The sequence below is a fragment of the Cannabis sativa genome, chromosome 5 (assembly GCF_029168945.1).
Source record: "Cannabis sativa cultivar Pink pepper isolate KNU-18-1 chromosome 5, ASM2916894v1, whole genome shotgun sequence".
NCBI lineage: Eukaryota > Viridiplantae > Streptophyta > Magnoliopsida > Rosales > Cannabaceae > Cannabis > Cannabis sativa.
Genome location: NC_083605.1, coordinates 73,624,615 through 73,643,419, shown reverse-complemented (window position 1 = coordinate 73,643,419; position 18,805 = coordinate 73,624,615). Strand labels below are relative to the sequence as shown.

At 34.1% G+C, this 18,805-nt stretch overlaps 3 protein-coding genes and 1 long non-coding RNA gene across 4 annotated transcripts; 1 reads left to right on the top strand and 3 right to left on the bottom strand.

Annotated features, from left to right (window-relative positions):
* Positions 1-361: 361 nt before the first annotated feature.
* LOC133038505 (uncharacterized) lies at positions 362-7,071 on the bottom strand. Its single transcript, XM_061116676.1, has 6 exons — positions 6,934-7,071; positions 6,648-6,839; positions 6,235-6,560; positions 6,053-6,155; positions 2,414-2,547; positions 362-377 (listed from the first exon to the last, which is right to left on the bottom strand). The coding sequence occupies exons 1-6, from the start codon at positions 6,964-6,966 to the stop codon at positions 362-364; spliced, it is 804 nt and encodes a 267-aa protein (XP_060972659.1). The 5' UTR covers positions 6,967-7,071.
* Positions 7,072-7,206: 135 nt separating this feature from the next.
* LOC133038504 (uncharacterized) lies at positions 7,207-8,322 on the bottom strand. The gene is made up of 3 exons (XM_061116675.1): positions 7,992-8,322; positions 7,691-7,894; positions 7,207-7,614 (listed from the first exon to the last, which is right to left on the bottom strand). The coding sequence occupies exons 1-3, from the start codon at positions 8,244-8,246 to the stop codon at positions 7,207-7,209; spliced, it is 867 nt and encodes a 288-aa protein (XP_060972658.1). The 5' UTR covers positions 8,247-8,322.
* A 341-nt stretch (positions 8,323-8,663) lies between these two features.
* Positions 8,664-9,943, bottom strand: LOC133037689 (uncharacterized). Its single transcript, XR_009687736.1, has 2 exons — positions 9,515-9,943; positions 8,664-8,847 (listed from the first exon to the last, which is right to left on the bottom strand). It is a non-coding gene; the product is annotated as an uncharacterized LOC133037689 (long non-coding RNA).
* A 524-nt stretch (positions 9,944-10,467) lies between these two features.
* On the top strand, positions 10,468-13,980 carry LOC115716962 (zinc finger CCCH domain-containing protein 12-like). The gene is made up of 2 exons (XM_030645890.2): positions 10,468-12,236; positions 13,534-13,980. The coding sequence occupies exons 1-2, from the start codon at positions 11,399-11,401 to the stop codon at positions 13,821-13,823; spliced, it is 1,128 nt and encodes a 375-aa protein (XP_030501750.2). The 5' UTR covers positions 10,468-11,398; the 3' UTR covers positions 13,824-13,980.
* The last annotated feature ends 4,825 nt before the right edge of the window (positions 13,981-18,805 follow it).

The window sequence follows — 18,805 nt, the reverse complement described above, 5'->3', positions numbered from 1 at the left end:
CTTTCACGAAATTTGATTTTATATAATTGAAAATTAGGCTGTCACAAAAGTGTAGCTTTTTTAAAATAAACTCGCTAACAGAGTATTATTTAAGTGAAAACATTAACTTAAATAATTTCTCATAATATAAAAGAATTTTTTAGCCATCTTAAACCCAATCATTATATTCATTAATGAAACTATTATAAAAAATATTATGTAATTTGGCATGTACAAAAAATTATCAAACAAATTATAAAGGCACATTCAATTTTTCTCATATAATTAAAATCTAGTATTATTAATTTTTTTTCTTTCTAAGACGAGCTAATTTATATGGTACTAGCTTTGTTAATTAAAGTTTGATTAACTAATACATGAACTACTTATTTGCTTCTCTAAACACAAAAAAAATTCCAACAACATATATTTGGAATATGAGCAAATACACCATAGTAGATATAATATTAAAATAAAAAGAAATACTCAATCCATAAAAAAAAAAAAAAGTAAATTTATATTTTATTTAAAAAAATTATTTAGTTTATATGTGAAAAGTGTGTGAAAAATTATATATTGATAATAAATAAATACTTAATTGTGGTACAAGAGTTCAAAAATGTATAATCGTTATTAGTTATAAAACAACTACGTAGATTAGAAGCATATGTTGTTAATAAAACAAATACTATTAATTAATTAATGTACATCAACACGTGCTTTGTTAATATAAATATATATACATTATTTTTTTTTTTTAAAAAAAAATCCTAAATTTAATTGAGTGAAGAGAAACAACAACATATCACCGACATATTTTTGGGTTATAAATAATTAAATATGGTATATCAAGGTAAAAAATTATTTACCTTTTACACTGTTATTTGTTGTGTATAAAAATTACTAACCATACGCAAATATACATTAGCTTGTAGTAACTTTTGACAGAATTTTTTTTTGGTTTTCAGACTAAAGAGTCTAATTTTTTTTTTTAATGATTATGTATATTATAATTAATTATAATTACTTATAAATTTTTTAAAAAATATTAATTATTTACAAAATAGAAAATAAAATTCAAATAATTATTTATCACAAATAAAAAAAGACTAATTAAGATTTTTGCCCCTCGAACTTTGACATGTACTAAATTATGCTCTATGAACTTTTAATATTGTTAAAAATACCCCCTGAACTATTGAGATTGTTGGATTTAAAGACTTTTGTCCAATTTTAATAAAAAAAAGTCTAACATGGATGAAAGTTCATGGGGATGATTTAGAACTTGTCAAAGTTCGAGAGGCATAATTTGGTAGATATCAAAAGGGAAATTTCAATTTTTGACCCTAATAATACAACCTATATCAAAATTTATACCCCTTTATAATTTGTACAAATTTAGTCCATTAATTACATGAACTTCCCATTTTACCCTTTTTTTTTTTTAAAAAAAAAAAAAAGCTAAAATCTGAAAGTGTATTTCTCTCTCTCTCTCTTCCCTCTTCCCTCTCTCTCGTGCACCACTCTCTCTCTCTAGGAAAAAATTGAAAAATTTATGAAAAACCGAAGCTGAAATCCGTCCCACTCTCTTTATTTGTTGTTGCATGGTTGTTTTCTCGGTGGGTGTTGGTGGAAAACCGAAGCACAATACAACATCACTCAAGAATCTTACACCATTATAATGGGTAAGTTGCATTTTAAGCATTTTGTTTGACTTTATGTAGTTTAAAATTGTTATACGTGTGTTTATTGTTGGAACTGCTGTTTTTTGGTCTGAAATTGTTGAGATCTGGCAGATCTGGTTTTCAGTCGATTTCTGGGTTTTCCAGTGTTATCGATGATATATCGATGATATGTCGATGGTTTGTCGATGATTATAGAGGAAAGGTCAGTGACGACCATTATCGACGTTATGTCGACGTTATGTCGACATGTTGTCGACATCATGCAACCAACTTTGGGATTAACTATTTGTCGACATTTTGTCGACATGTTTGTCGACAGAATGTCGACAACAAGCATTTTTGTTGTTTTTTTAGAAGTTGTCGATATTTTGTCGACATCATGTCGACAAAATATCGATGCAATGGAAAAATACCGTGGATAAAACATAAACATAAACATAACATTGACAGAAAATAAAGTTCATTAAAAATAACAAAAAAAAAAACATAAAAAAAAAAACATAAAATAAAAGTTCATAAAAAAAAAAAAAAAACATTAAATAAAACCCACAAACCATAACATAAGAAATTATTTTTTTTTAAATTCTTTGGCTTGTGGGTGAGCCTTGCAATACTTGCATAATGTTCCAGGCTTCACCGGTTTACCGTTGAAGATGCCCAGTTTGCAACGACGGCATCCTTCGGGGAACCCAGGTGGTGGAGCCGGCCATACACCAGTTTTGCAAAATTCTCTTTCAAGTTGCATGAACCTGAACTCGTTACCGTTTCGCTCTCTTTCGAAAGCTCGAGCGGCGTCCGTAACTTTCTGCATTGCAGGAGTAACTATGCCAACATCAGGCTCCTGCTTCAGCTCCTCAGGAGTTAGGATGGGGAATTTGCCATTCTTTCTTGGGGCCATATTTCAAACTTAAGAGAATAAGAGAAATTTTTAAGAGTAAGAGATAGGTAGAATACAAGAGCACTTATGAATAAGATTTCCCTTTGCTTTTATAGAGCAGTAAAAATGTTGGGAATGTATGAAAATTTAATGGTCATTAAATGCGTAACTGTACAGGGAAAAACGCATGAAATGGCGTATTTGTCGACAGAATGTCGATACTATGTCGACATCTTATCGACAACATGCCAATTTAGTGTCACTGCTAACACATTTGTCGACGACATGTCGACTTCATGTCGATATGTTGTCGATAGGACACGTGTCTGACATGCAACGTTTCAGTTGGGAAGGGTTGTTGGGAACGTATGTAAAATTTATTAACATTTAATGTGCAACCGTTTTTAATTGTCGATTGAATGTCGATGGTATGTCGATGACGAGCATGGTTGTTGTTGTTGTCGATTGTATGTCGATAATATGTCGACACAATGTCGACAATCAGTGCCCTAATTTCTGGTGTTGTGCTTCTCGACATTATGTCTATTGATATCGATGGGATGTCGATTTTTATTTTTTTTTGGTGTTTTTTCCTTTACTGACCTTGTTTTTTTGGTTTGCAATTGCAGGAGACAAAGTGTTCCTTGTTGTATCGTACGATGGTGTTTGGTTATGTGAGAATTATAATTGGATCTACAAAGCAAATAGCAGCTTGACGTTGACAGTTACAACCGAGACAACCCTACAAGAACTGCGACAAATTTTATATGAAGAGTTGGAAGTTGATCCGGTAGCGTATGATTTAAAGTTGGAGATTTGTTCCTTGTACATGAAGGGGAAAATGGTTGCGCCAGAGGTTATTAAGAGAGAACGCCAACTGAGAACGTTTTTAGAGATGAGGGCAACAATGTCAAATACAGAGTTTATGCCATTATTCGTGACCAAGGTGAGAAAAGTTGGGAATTCGGAGCCTACGCCGCCTACTAATCCTCTCCCTCGGAGTGTGGTAGGGTCTTGCGTTCCCGAAACAGATGTTGGGATTGGTGTGAATGAGGAGGTTCCGGCCAATTTAGAGGTTCCGACCAATTTTGATGTTCCGACCAATGTAGGGCAAGAACAAGAAGCGACAGGATTTCATCAGTTTGAAGAGTTCGATACACCCTTCTACAATAATGATCCTATTGTAGATTTGAATATGGACGATGACCATGATTTAGCAGTCGATGAACCCGTAGCGGGACCATTGTTGAGGTTAGAGTGTGTACCGAGTAACCAAGGTACACAGCGAGAACGACAACCTCGTAGTGAAAATCGCACTACACCTGGAACTAGCAGTAGTCGACCAGGCAGAACTGAAGAACATGCTCGTCATGCAACGTTCTCAACGTTCTCCTCTTTCGAAGTTTGTACCAAGTTCAAAGCTCCCATGTGGACAAAGGAAGATATAATGGAAAATCATGAGCTAACTACTTGTTTACAAAGTAAGGAAGCAGGGGTGATAGAGCTTGGTAATTTTTATGAAAACAAGGAAGAACTGAGACAAGTTGTGGGTAGGTTTGCCCTTAATAACAATTTCGAGTGGATGGTGAAGAAGTCATCCCCTGATGTGTTGTACGTTACATGCAAGGCTCCAGATTGTAAATGGAGATTGAGGGGGAGGAAGAAGATGCATTCTGACAACTTTGAGGTCACTGTATTTCACAATGAACACACATGTAACTTGAATGCGAGACGTTCAGATCACCGTCAAGCAGCACCATGGGTAGTTGGCCACCTTATTAAGGGGAAGTACACCCAAGACGGAACTAAGTACAAGGCTAAAGACATACAGAGGGACATGTTTGACAACTACGGTATCAGTATGAGTTATGTGAAGGCGTGGAGGTGCAGGGAGATGGGACTTACGTATGCTAGGGGTACGCCTGAGTTTTCATACATGAAGCTTCCTGGGTACTTGTACATGCTGGAACAGAAGAATCCAGGTACCATTACTGACTTGTACTTAGAGGATGAGCGGTTCAAGTACTGTTTTATATCACTCGGTGCATGTAGAAGGGGCTTTTCTTTTTGTCGTCCTGTTTTGAGTATCGATGGCACCTTCTTGAAGACGAAGTACGGCGGTATAATGTTAGTTGCTGTGGCATACGATGCGAACAACCAATTGTTGCCGGTTGCTTATGGTATCGTTGACAGTGAGAATAACGACTCCTGGACGTATTTCTTACAGAAGTTGAGGGTAGCAATTGGCGTGGTTGAGAACTTAGTGTTTGTGTCAGATAGGCATCAAAGCATTGATCATGCTGTTGAACTCGTTTTTCCCGAAGCAGTCCACTGTGCATGCTATCACCACATTGTTATGAACGTGAACGCCAAATTCAAGACTGATGCTTTTCACAACCAAATATATAATGTTGCTTACGCATGGTCGAAGACTGAATGCGATAGAGAGTTCGAGAAGCTTAGAAAGATGAATCCGGCCATTGCTGCATATGTGGAGAGTATAGGGTTTGAGAAGTGGGCTCACCCTTATTGTTTGGGCGATAGATACAACATCATGACGAGCAACGCTGCTGAAAGCTTCAATAGTGTCACAGAAGAGTTCAGGAAATATCCAATAACTACTTTGGTTGAATTTATCAGGTTCACACTCCAATCGTGGTTCGCTGATCGCCTCGAAAATGCTGACAAATGTGCCACCCCTTTGGCCACGCTCTTCGAAAAAAACTTGGCAAAAATTCATGAAAATGCAAGGTACAGGCGCGTCCAACGAAATGGAGCCAATTTGTATAACGTTGGTAGGGGACCTAACGGTGAAAGAGGTGGTGATGTGAATCTAGTTGAAAAAACATGCACCTGCGGCGTGTTCACGTTATTGAAACTCCCTTGCCTTCATGCATGTGCCGCGACATTGAAAACGAACACAAGTGTGTACACGCTTTGCTCACCTTATTATTCAAAAGAAACGTGGAGGAAGATTTACGATGATACCATCAATCTCGCTGGTGACGAGGATGATTGGGTTCTCCTAACACATCAAGAATATGAAAGTTGGGGTACTGTGGAAAAGAAGCCCGTAGGTCGTCCAAGAAAAAGCAACGCCGGAAGAAGACGGAGAACCGTTTCCGTCCGGTGATAAAAAGGTTCGTACCACGAAACCGCAAATCGGCCGTGGTGCTTCAGGCCACAACAGAGCAACATGCAAAGCCCGCATCTGAGGCGTCTTGTACGTATTCGTTGGGAAATTTGATATATTGTAATGATGCATATTTTGTCATAGTTATTTTTGTTGAGGTTGAATATTTTTCAAATATTTTAATTATTTTTAGGTTTAATAGTTATTTTTGTTGAATAATGTTGATATTTTATATTTGAAACCACGTATAATTATCAAAATTTGAACGAAAAGAAAATCTATATATACATAACTGTAATGTTAATTACACAAAATATACAATGTCCCAATAATTACACATATAATCAGCCGACATTTTGGTAAAATAAATCGACACACCACCGTTGACGAAACATGGCTATCCGTCGGCGTCACATCGGTCAATCCACGCTGCATCATGAGATGCTCCACATACTCAATGCTATACACTCCACAATCACCACTAAATGCAAAATAAAATGTAAAGTCAGTCTAACGTAAAACATATTTTAATACTATAGTACTTTTTTATCGCTATGTACCTGGTTGCTGACTTCGGAACTAAGTCGTGAGTGGCTCGAGTCGCGTGCATTTTTGGAAGCACCGTGATGTCACCGTTAGCTAACGCCATGATCTGGTTGTTATGTGGAAATTCCCCGGTTGCAAGGATTAGCGAGGGCAGCAGTTCTGACCAAACCTTCAAGATGGGTTCCATGGCGGTCCAATGACAGACGCTGGAATCACAGTCGTAGACATTAATTTTCCACAGCTCTATGTCGACTTCAACTGTGACCCAGTGTCTTGCCGTGGGAAGGTGCAGAACGAAGTAAATAAACTCGTTACCCCTCCATCTCTCAAAGACTTGGGACTGTAATTACAGAGAACAACGAAACAATTAACAAACCATAATAATCTTCCCAAACAATTAACATTTAAAATCTTACTAAAACAATACCTTATGAAACCCTGTGCAGTAGTCCAGGATATATTCCTCCCATTTAAAGTTTTTCCTCGGACCCTTGTGGCTCGTCCATGCACTGCTGATCATGGCGGTCACGAATGTGGAGAGAATGATACCCTTCTGAGGAAATGTCAGTGGATAGTCGGTGCGTCGCCTCCTCAGCATATGCATTGCTGCATCTATATGCTGCATATAAACGGAAATGTCAGTTACACAAAAAAATATATTAATTGCACATAAAGTTGTAAAGTGAAGTAATATTATAAAATACTTTACTTACGTCATCTGTAAGCCATTCCTTTGGTGTGAGCATTATCCAAAAGAATCCTGGACCGTAATCACCACTTCTCAAATCCCGAAGTCGGTGGTTCGGAATGAGTCCAACACACCACTTTCGGAAAGTGGTTAACAATTTCTCATCCGGTGTGGGATCAAAAGTCGAAGATGGCCTATGTCTCCTCTTCATCTCTGTATAGTCACCGAACCATACAGAGGCTTTCTCTTCCTCTTCCGACTCTTAACCACCGCAGTTGTGCCTCTATGGACGAGAATCTCACCCCTGCGACTCGGTGTCATGTACATGGATAAGAGGTTGTGCCTCGATCGGAGTCGCTGGAGCTCCCTCATAAGGATCGTAATCGTCGGGGAAGACCTCATCCTCTTCTACTGGAGGTGAAGCAGCTGGTGGTGGGGTAGATGGATCTGCTGGGGCCTCCGGTGCTGAAGCTGTCGTTGGCGAACGATTCAACATGGCCAATATGTCTCTGAGCTGCTCCATAATTACGTTCTGACCACCCTTCAGCTCTACATGGCTGGTCTCGTATGCCTTCTTCAGCTCGACATGAGCAGCATACAGACCCTGAGTGTCACCCTCGATCCTATCCAACCGAGCCACTAAATCGCGTACTCGCACCCCGAACGCCCGATGCGATGGTGCACCGGGCCGAGGTTCGGCGTTGGCCTGAAAAAATATATATAAAAAATACGTAAGCATACGATATACCCTCCACTATATAAAAAAATCAAAAAATAAAGACATAAAAAAAAGTTCCGTAAATTGGTACCTGAGTGTCTCTTTCCTGAGTGTCTGGGACCTGAGTCTCTGGTACCTGACTACCTGCCTCAGCCTCTGTGTCATCCACAACATCATCAACCAGGTTCTCCACACCATCGTAAGATATTGTCCTCACAAATGCCTCCTCCTCTGTCCGTGGAAGTAGCCCCTTCACCACTTCCAGATTCTGTTTATGGTTTAACAAATATCAAAATAAAACCATTTAGCATTTATTACAAGCATTTATGTTAAATAATTATTCAGAACATAAGTGAAAATCATACCCGTCTAGAAAATAATGCGCTGACGTCTTTCTTCCCAATATCGCCTTTGCTCGTCCAGCTAAGCATCCTGGGGAACCGAATCCCGTGGTTCGTGCCATACCTCTTGCCAACCTCCAAAATGGCCTCGTACGCCCAATATTGGACTGCAGGTGCGAAGCCATATGCTGTGTATTTGCACTCGTGCTGAACATCCGAACTCAGCTTCTTCTCGTAGTTGGCCTTCTGTTTCAACATGTCTTTCTGAAGCGAGTGCATGAGTCTGGCGAATGAGTGCTTCCCCCAAGGAATCCGGAAGAAGAACTCGAGGTCTTCCACATATCTAATGATGTGAGGCGTGATCGCCGCGTTGGCCTCGCGGCCGAAGCACCGACTCCACAAACAAGCACAAGCCGAGCTTGTACAAGTCTTCCGGTTCGGCGGTTGTGAACCGAAGTTGGAGTGCTTCGTCTTCACACTATCGACACGGTTGAAATATTTGTCGATCAATCTCCGACCCCGAGCGCGCGACCTGCGCAGCCTTCTCCTCTTCTGTTGGCCCCGAGGAGAAGTCCAAACCCGTAATGAGTGCAAACTCCAGCACCCCGAATCGGACCTCCTTCCGACCAACATAAAACCTCATCCTCAACTCCTCCTGAGCATCCACTTTCATTTTGTGGAGCATCAGCTGGTGAAATAACACCGAGGAGAATGTCAGTGGTACGGCATTCCAGAAGCTCCCGAAACGGCTTTCCTTCGCCGTGTTATTAAGGTTGAACTCCTCAAACCGAGCTTTAATTTTTGCAAAAATTCCAGTGCCCCTATATGTGACGCGGCCAGTGAAATGCTCGGGTGCTGGAATAATGAGTCTGGGAGCCATCTGAAAAAACAAAAAAACAAATAAATAAAGCTGCTAAAAAATTTAAAATGGTCGACATAACATCGACATCATGTCGATATTCAGTCGACATTATCTAACAGTAAGCACACAAAAATTTCAAAACAAACATGTCGACATTATGTCGACATACCCTCGACATTATGTCGACATTATCAAAAGCAATGAAAATACTTTCATGTCGACAAAATGTCGACATCCTGTCGACATTCAGTCGACAATTCAAACAAATAACAATTACACAATAGATCGACATACTGTCGACATACAGTCGACATTCAGTCGACAATACAACCTAACAATCAACATGTTCATTTAATCGACATACCATCGACATACTGTCGATAAGCCGTCGACAATATAGGGCAGAAATACTCTTAAAATACCAGTCGACATCCTATCGACATACAAGCGATATCCTATCGACATACAAATTACAGTAACATTCAAACAGACACTCAATCTATCGACATCCTATCGATAACCTATTGACATGTCATCGATAACCCTGTAATTTACACAGATTTCATTCAAACACTACACCTAAAGATCACAAATGCTACACAAAATCCACTAATCTCAACAACATGCAATAATTGGCATCCAAATCTATGCAAAATGTATTTTTTTCTCAAAACATAAACATTACCTTTTAATGATCACGGGTGGTGGTGGCGACGGGTACTGCTCGTGGTGGCGAAGGCCTCTGTTCGGTGTCGACGATCACGGGTGGTGGTGGTGGCGACGTTTTGTGGTCCGTGGTGGTTCGTGGTGGTTCGTGGTGGTCACTGGGTCGTGGTGGTGGTCCGTGGTGGTTCGTGGTTGGGTCGGGGTCGTGGGTGGATGGCCGGAGTGGGTCGGGGACGTGGGTGGATGGCCGGAGTGGGTCGTGATGTTGGGTCGATGTCGAAGAGGGATAGGGAACGACAGAGAGAGAGATGGAACGACAGAGAGAGAGAGAGAGAGAGAGAGAGAGAGAGAGAGAGAGAGAGAGAGAGAGAGAGAGAGAGAGAGAGAGAGAGAGAGAGAGAGAGAGAGAGTGAAAGAGAGGGAAAGACGGAAAGAGAGTGTGAATAGGAAAATTGAATTTGAGGGGTATTTTGGGTACAAATGAGTAATAGTGGAATTAATTTGTATAAATTAGTGGAGGGTATATATTTTGAAATGGGGTATTTTATTAGGGTCAAAAATTGAAATTTCCCTATCAAAATCTGGGGAGAATGGTTTAATACATAAACAATCACTGAAATAGTAAAAATGAATAAAATTAGACAAAAGTCTTTAAATCTAACAATCTCAATAGTTCAGGAGAATTTTTTACGGCTAAAAAAATTCAGGAGCATGATTTGGTACATGTTAAAATTTAGGAACGAAAATCCTAATTAGCCGAAAAAAACTATTCGAGTGTATAACAAAATATTTAAATATTTTTTTAGCATTATAAAGTACACAATTTTTTTTAAAAAATACAAGTAGCTTTAATTATGACAAATACTATTATTAAAAACTGTTATAAGGCGCCCAACAACAGAGTAGTTAGTGGTAATTTATATTATTTATTAAATTAAAATAAATAAAATCTAATATTAAATTACACAGAATTGTACTGAAATGATGTAGAGTTTACTATAAAAATTAGTCATTATTTTATTTTTAATTTTTTCAAAATTTATTTTGAAAAATAAAATAAAATTGGTTGGTACGAAGTTAGATCGGTTCCCTCTGGGATTGTCTTGATGTCCGATGACACAGTAGACTCGTGTCTTTATTTTCTGACATACACTAACTATTTATCCAATTATACATCGACACGTGTACTGTATGAATAAGCAATCATGTACCTAATCCTTTCTCACTGCCTTAACCAAAATTAATAAACTGAGAAAATATTTTTAAATTAAAAAAAAAAAAGAAAAAGAAAATTGACACACAAAAAAAAAAGTACACAACTTCTCTCAAACTCTTTCATCCTAAATTTGTGAATTTAGATTGAAAGTTTTTGGCTTTTGCAATCCGTTTTCTGGTTTTTGGATTCTTTCAATACCTCATCCTCTGTCTGAACCAAATCTTTCTCTAAATCTCAACCCCCAAATTTTTGAAATCTCATTCGTTATCCAAAAAATTTCCATTTTTGCTCATAATTCCCCTGGATTTTTATGGTTATTATTTGATATTTTGAGGCTGAAGATCCAATGCTACTTCCAATTTGGTAACTTAATTTCTTCAAATTATTCTTTGTTAAGTTTATGTCATTAGTAATCCGTAGCACTAGTTTACTTTAGTTTAGCTCTTGTGTTTGGATCTTTTGATAGTTGAGTAGTTAGTTGTAAAATCTGATGGTTTTGATGAATTATAGAAATACCCATTTGATCAATTTTTGATCTTTTTCCAATTCTCGTCGGTGCTGGTGAAGATTTGGTGGTTTTAGCTTCTGGGTATTCGTTTTTTTTGTGATTTGTTTCTATGTCTAGGGTTTTGGTTATAGACATTGTTGATTTCTGTGTTGTGAGTGGAATTTAAACTCTGTTTTGTAATGGAGTACGGACGGGAAAGCGTGGTTCAGGTGATTGGTACTGAGAATTGGTCAGGAGACCAAGCTATTTGGGCTACTGAAGACGATTATAGAGCTTGGAACAACAACAGTGATACATCTGGAGATACATTTTCGAACTCAAATTATGAGCAGAGACAATCCCAGTCTCGATCAGGTAGCGAACCACCCAACAAGAAATCGAAGAATTCGCAAGATGTAACTTCATCAAACAGGTCTAAAGCTATTGGAAAAATGTTTTTCAAGACCAAACTTTGCTGTAAATTCAGAGCTGGGACTTGTCCTTATATCTCGAACTGTAACTTTGCTCATAGTATTGAAGAGCTTAGAAGGCCACCACCTAATTGGCAAGAGATTGTAGCTGCTCATGAGGAAGAAAAGGGTGTATCTTCAGAACCAAGGGAAGAGTTTCAGATTCCTTCAGTTGGGTCTTCAACTTTTGTTGTTGAGACACCAAGGTCTTATAAAGGAAGACATTGTAAGAAGTTTTATACTGAAGAAGGGTGTCCTTATGGTGATAGTTGCACATTTCTTCATGATGAGCAGTCCAAGAATAGGGAGAGTGTGGCTATAAGTTTGGGGCCTGGAGGGTATGGTGGTGCGCCGAGTGGAACGAACAACGCTACGAACAATAGCAATAACAACAACACCACCATCACCACCACCACCACCACCACCAACAACAACAGCAGCAACAACAACAACAATAGCAACAGCAACAACAAGCCCTCCAACTGGAAAACCAGGATTTGCAATAAGTGGGAGTTGACTGGTTATTGCCCATTTGGAAGCAAATGTCATTTTGCTCATGGTTCCGCAGGTATAATGAAATTCTTACCTTTTATTTTTGTTCTCAAGATTTGTTGTTTTAGAGTTGGTCTATGAAGTTAATTTTTTGGTTCTTTTCCCATGCTGTTTTTACAAGTAAAATTTATAAAATTCAGCACTAAAATTCTGCAGTTCCCTCGGCCCTTGTAATAAAATTGTACAAAACTTTCTCTATTGTTAAAATTAGGAGATAGTATTTTTATTAAGGCAAAGAAAAAAAAAACATATGAAGCTCTTGTTTTCCAAACTTTTTTTATGATATGGAATAACATCTTATATCTAAGCATCTAATAAGTGTTATCACATGAATGGTTAACCTTGCAAGTCCAGGATATTTTAGAAATCCTTTTGTAAGATATGGAAAGGTTAGGCTATTGAGTTTTAATTTAATTCTACTGTTTCTTTTCTTGGTATGGTGAAGTGCATATATATTTATATATATATGTCTTACCATTTGTGAAAACCTTTATCTTGCTTGAATATCTTATTCTGGGGTTGTACTGTGGGGGCATAGGTTTCTTATAGGTACCCTGGTGGTCCATGCTTTGGTGAATTGTAGTATTACCTTTTTTCTTCACTGTATATGTTTTTTCAAGTGTAGGAAGAAACTCAATTTTGATATTATCTTCCCTCTTCTATGTTTTTATTTGTGATACACATGTCATAGTCAAATGATTTGTATTTACTGAAGTTGTTAGTTAGACTAATCTAAAAATTAATTAGTCTTAACTCTTAAAAGGCCTACCTAAAAGAGAAGTCTGGAAAAGGGCCTACACCTATGAAACTTGTAAAAATTAATATCCAAATGTACTCAGAGGACCCTTTTCCCCAAAGTAGCTGTTCTTCTTTCACTTGTTTCTATATTTGATTATACTTTATAAATATATGCCAAAGTAGATACTTGATCATTTGATCATTTTAATTGTGACTAAGTCACTTTTAGATGTAAGCTCATCATTGTTATCTGATTTTGTCCTTCTTTGAGATAAAGCTATATTTAGATACTGACACGATACCATTAGGATTTTTATCTCCCGAACTTTGACAAGTTTGAACTTCCGTCCAGACGTCCATGTTAGACACCCGTTGGAAAATTGAATGGAAGTTTGAATCCAACAATTTCAATAGTTTGGGGGAATTTTTTAACAGCTTGAAAAGTTTGGGAGTGTGATTTGATCAAATAGTAACCCAATCAAAATCATTGCTGCAACATCTGTTTTTAAAATTCTATTATTGCTGTGGAATTGTTCTGTTTTTGACTAAAGTAGTTTTGATTTTCTTGGCTACAGAGTTACACCGTTATGGCGGCGGCCTAGTGGAGACAGACGCGAGAGACCCTTCTTCGGTTCCTACAGAAAATAAACAACAGGGTGGTGGAGTGACTCCAAAAGCTGCAGCAGATACTGTGGTTGCATCATCAGTTCCTTCGGTTCCTCATTCGGATGTCTTCCACTTAGGAGTTCCGTCACAACGGTCATCTATAGTAAATCAGAGGCCAGGGCATAGAGCTCATCAAAAATGGAAAGGTCCTGACAAAATTAGTAGAATATATGGCGATTGGATTGATGATATTGAATAAAAATTAGAATTTTCGCTGACCCGCAAATGTCGAAACAAACTATAATAACCCCCCGAATCGAATTTCGCATAAACTAAATTACCTCTGTACGATATTAATTTGATCATGTAACTCTGTAACTTATGATTTGAAGAAGTAGTTTTCATCTTACTTCAAATGCTTGATTGTTCATGTTAGAGCTCCATAATTATGTGCAAATCTTTGTTGTATTTTAGGCTCATTATAATATGGTCTTCTGATGATCTTCAAATTACCATTTTGCCCCGTTAGAGTATCTTTTGTGTGACGCAGTGTCAATTTTATTACAAGCCATTATTATTAAATCACAAGAGTAGTGGAAATAGTTTATTCCTTCTCATTTCAGCATTTGAAATAAAAATATATATTTTTTTTTTCAGGCAAATAATTTGCTTCTACTTAGTGACACACTCTTTGGTGTCCAAAATAATGTTGTTGTTTCTATATAAGATTTCTTAATTAAAATTTGATTAGGCTATTTTGAAATTTTACCTTAAATTATTATAATTATTAAATGAGCTTTTCTCAGTTTTAACTAAAAAAAAGGTAACAATATTACAAATACTTCTAATTGGCCAAATAAACATGTATTATGGTCTAGAAACTAAGTCTAAGATTGGTTCTCACCTAGGCACATTTCCTAAACTGTCCTTCTTTAGTCTAATTTCTTTTCTGGTTTTAGTTAGGACAGTTAAGTTAGTTATACCTATAAATAAACATAGCAGTTTATTGCATAGGGGGTATGGTTCAGTTTCACTAATTCGAGATTAAGAGCCTTTGTATTGGTTGACAGCCTAATCAGAAGAGAGTCTTGTGGCATAAGAGAGGAGAGTACATTAGTGTACTTGGGGTGATAATTGTTTGCATTATTGTAATCATTCTTTGCATAATTGAATAAAGGGAAGTGCCTCAATGGCTGAACTTTGATTCCATTTTCAAGTTTAAGAAAAAGAAACTACACTGACTAAAGCTACAGTACACCAATATTTATTTTCTATTTTTTGAAAAAAAAAAAACTTTCGAATCCAATTTTTTTTTTTTATATTTTTTTTTTAAAAAAAAACTTCTCCAAAATGCTCTACAATTACATATTATATATATAATAGTAATAACAACCTAATATAAATCACATTCCTCCCTAAATTAATTATAGTCGCTCCAATATTGTTATTCTTCGATAAGGAGTGTCATCCAATCTAATCCTATTTTGGTCATAGTACATCCGATCTGTACTAAGTGCGGATTTTATTTTTTTGGATCCAATCCAATCCGCAAAAGTGCGGATTGGATCGATTATTTTGGATTGGTTACTTTTTAATATTAAATTATTTAATATTTATGAAAAAATATTTTTTTTACATAAGTAGCAACAAAATAAAACAAAGTATAGTTATTTTATGTCTCCAAACAACATATCAAAATAAATAAAATAACAAATAATAAATTCAAAGGAATAAAAAAATTTGTATAAAAAAATGTTTAATTTTATTTTAAATTATATGTAGAAAAAAATTATACATAAGAATATAATATACATTTAATCTATTAAGTTTTGAAATATAATTGTTTTATATGTATTAGATTTTTAAATTATTATTTTTTTTATATTAAAATGTTATTTGTATATATAATTTTTTTATATCTATTCTATATAAAGTGTGCCTATATAACCGAATTCTTGGTTTATGAGAAATTCGTGGGACTTTTTATTTATATTAAAAATAAAATGATTTATTATTAAAAATAAAATAATTTATGAGAAATTCATGGTTCACTTTTTATTTATATTAAAAATAAAATAATTTATTATTAAAAATAAAATAGTTTATGAGAAATTCATGGGTCACTTTTTATTTATATATAATAAAATAAATAAAATAAATCCCATTAAATCTAAAAAAAATACAATTGGGTTTTTGTTGTTGTACATTTATGATTTTTCTCTTCTTCTTCTCTTCTTTTCTTCTAGAATTACCATTTTCCTATAAAAACACTCATTAAAAGAAAAAGTTATATTTTAGTACATACAGTATAACTAAGAAGTCATAAAATTTATAATTTTGTCTTCTGTTAAATAAAAATAATAGCAACTTGAAGCATTATTATAATTATGCTGCTTTGTACATGCTGCGACAAAAAAGAATGTTAATCTTATTAATTTCTCCATGTTCTAGCTATTAATGCAAACCAGAAAAAGAAAAACATTTACTAAAACCCACCAAAACTTATCATAATTAAACTTGAGGCATTAGATGCAAAAAAAAAAAAAAAACAAAAAAATCGAGAGTACATTACAAAGATCGTTTTTTATCACGTGCTCATAAATTAGAAGCACAATTAAATATATTAGCGAAATAGTGACTAACATCCAAATTTCAGAGTTGATGTAGAACTTTAGAAGCACAAGTAAAGTTTTATATTTACTTTATAAAACTTTTGTTTCAATATCTTACTATTATTAACACCATTTAATTTGGATGTAGAAAAAATATTTTTGGATTGAGGCGGTAATAAAAATAATTGATACTGTCCAGAGTTTTTATTACATGTTATGTGACGCATGTCATAAAAAAATAGATTTATACAATCGCAATGAAAAAATTATATGTGACAAGTCATCATGCAGCCAGGAAGGATTTCTTACACCACGGTATATTACAAAAAACATATGATGTTATTGAAATTAAGTTAAAATAATAATAAAAAAAAGATACTAACAATCTTATTATGCATTTTACAGTGCTATAGCATATGTTGAACTTGATGACAATACAAAGAGCCTATCTACTGTCATGTTCGCAGATATTGTGGAAAAAATATTTTCGTGTACTGCTGCCCAACTAATGAAATATGTCGCAAAGGTGTAATTTTAAAAAAATAAAATAGTTTTACATGCCTTTCATAAGTTGATTTTTTTAATTAAATAAGCTATGCACACCATGTCTAATCATTTTAAATGAAAATACATCACGATTTGTAGGAACACCGCCGCTTTGTCGACACTACCATATTTAATTTATCAATGAAAAAATGGACAATCCAGATATATGCGAACCCGGCTAGAATATTGAAAAGTGCAAAATACAAAAATTACACTATTGTCTCTATCGAAGCAAATGAAGATTGAAATCCACCAATGACTATCATTAGTTTTCTTATCTATAATTTTTAGACAAATGCTAACTTCAATTGTCAACAATTTAGAGATTGATTTTTAATTTTCTTTCTATCTTACACCCATTTAAGTAATGTTTCTTTAAGTATTAGAACATCACCTTTTAATTTATTTTTGGATTAACTTAAGAACATATTTAAATCATCAAGCTTTCTTAAACACTAAATATATTACATTCAATATTCACTTTTAATTGACAACATTATAAACTATAATATTTAAATACACATAATAATAATCTCACCTAATAACTAATAATATTTTTTCATTAATTTTTAATTGTATCATTTTCAAATAACATAGAAAAAAACTAGCATAAAATTTAGTATACGTGCCTCGCACGTAATTTTTGCTAGTATATAAATATGTGTAGATTGGATTTGATCGATTACTTTTACTTGTCAACAATCAGTTGATTTTGAATTTTCCAATCTAATTCAATCCGCATAAGTGCGGATATCCGCACTTTACGAATTGGATTGAATTAAATCATGCGGATTGAATTGGATTGACTATTTTAGAACACCCCTACCTCCATTACTCTTTCTACAGTATTTATTAACGTTTTTTTTTATGTCTAGGTGGACAGATTGATGATAGAAAAGAAAATCAAGAGACTCATTATGATGAAAAGAAAAAAGTATCAATCATATAGAGTTAATTATCGCCATCAATTATCGGTGAAAATAAAATAAAAAATAAGAAAAGCTCTTATATATGTTATAAAAAAGACATTTATTTAGTGAACCAATTATAATTTTTTAAATTAAATCAATAACTCAATTACAAAATAATAATCAATTTTTATTTTTCAAATTAAAACAATAATTCAATTAAAAAATTATGATAATTAAAAATTAATTAAATTAAATTTATATGTAAACTATACATATTGTTAGGATATTTTTCAAAAGATATTTATAACTTTTATTTTTTTCTCAAATTATCTTAAGACTTATTTTAGAAATGTATATATTTTCACATTATATATGTATGAATAAGTTTTAAAATTAATTAATATAACATATTATTATTAATAAAATTAACTATGTTTTTTTTTTCTAATAAAATATTAGGTATGATTATATATGTAGAATATTATTAAAACAATTATTATATAGATTTTAAAATAAATATCAATAATAATTATTATAATATATAAAATTGATAGTTATATGCATAGGATATATATTATTTTAATTAGTTATTATTATGAAAATTAAATATAATAAAAAATGAGACATTAAACTTAGTTTAGATGAATGATACAAGTTTTTTTAAATAAAAATACTATATTATTTTTTTTAAACCCAAACATAAATAACCATTTTAGAAAAAATTCTAACAAAAACATATTTGTATAACTAGTTAAAAAAATAATTATAATTGTGCAGGCTTGAATATAATAATTAGATTTAGTTTTAAATATTGTGTTTATAATTTTTTTTAGCTAATTATTTGAGACGATATTCAAAATTGAGAAAAACAAAACTAACTAAAATTTAAATTAGCACATCATAAGTTTGAATTTATTTTAGTTTTTCAATAATGTATACTAACAGATTATAATAATCTGAGTATTTCATCTATATATAAGTCATTTTGACTAAAAATATATTTTTTATTTACATATTTGTAAATTATATTTAATTTTTTTTTTTTTGAGAACTATATTTACAAAATTCTGTACAATATTTTTCTAATTAATTATTTTAGGGCGATTCTATAATGCACTCCCTTAAAAGGGATGTACTGATACACCCTTGACTTATGTACGTTATAACTATTT

Excerpts from the sequence above, each read along its gene's own strand:
- LOC133038505 (XM_061116676.1), bottom strand. The coding sequence starts at position 6,966 with ATGCTCACACCAAAGGAATGGCTTACAGATGAC. Across the intron at positions 6,156-6,234 it reads GTTCCGAAGTCAGCAACCAG|TGGTGATTGTGGAGTGTATA; the intron begins GTACATAGCGAT and ends TTTTGCATTTAG. Across the intron at positions 2,548-6,052 it reads GCCATGTTTCGTCAACGGTG|AATGGCAAATTCCCCATCCT; the intron begins GTGTGTCGATTT and ends GCCCCAAGAAAG.
- LOC133038504 (XM_061116675.1), bottom strand. The coding sequence starts at position 8,246 with ATGCACTCGCTTCAGAAAGACATGTTGAAACAGAAGGCCAACTACGAG. Across the intron at positions 7,895-7,991 it reads GCGCATTATTTTCTAGACGG|AATCTGGAAGTGGTGAAGGG; the intron begins GTATGATTTTCA and ends AACCATAAACAG. Across the intron at positions 7,615-7,690 it reads TTTACGGAACTTTTTTTTAT|GCCAACGCCGAACCTCGGCC; the intron begins GTCTTTATTTTT and ends ATATTTTTTCAG.
- LOC115716962 (XM_030645890.2), top strand. The coding sequence starts at position 11,399 with ATGGAGTACGGACGGGAAAGCGTGGTTCAGGTGATTGGTACTGAGAAT. Across the intron at positions 12,237-13,533 it reads TTTTGCTCATGGTTCCGCAG|AGTTACACCGTTATGGCGGC; the intron begins GTATAATGAAAT and ends TCTTGGCTACAG.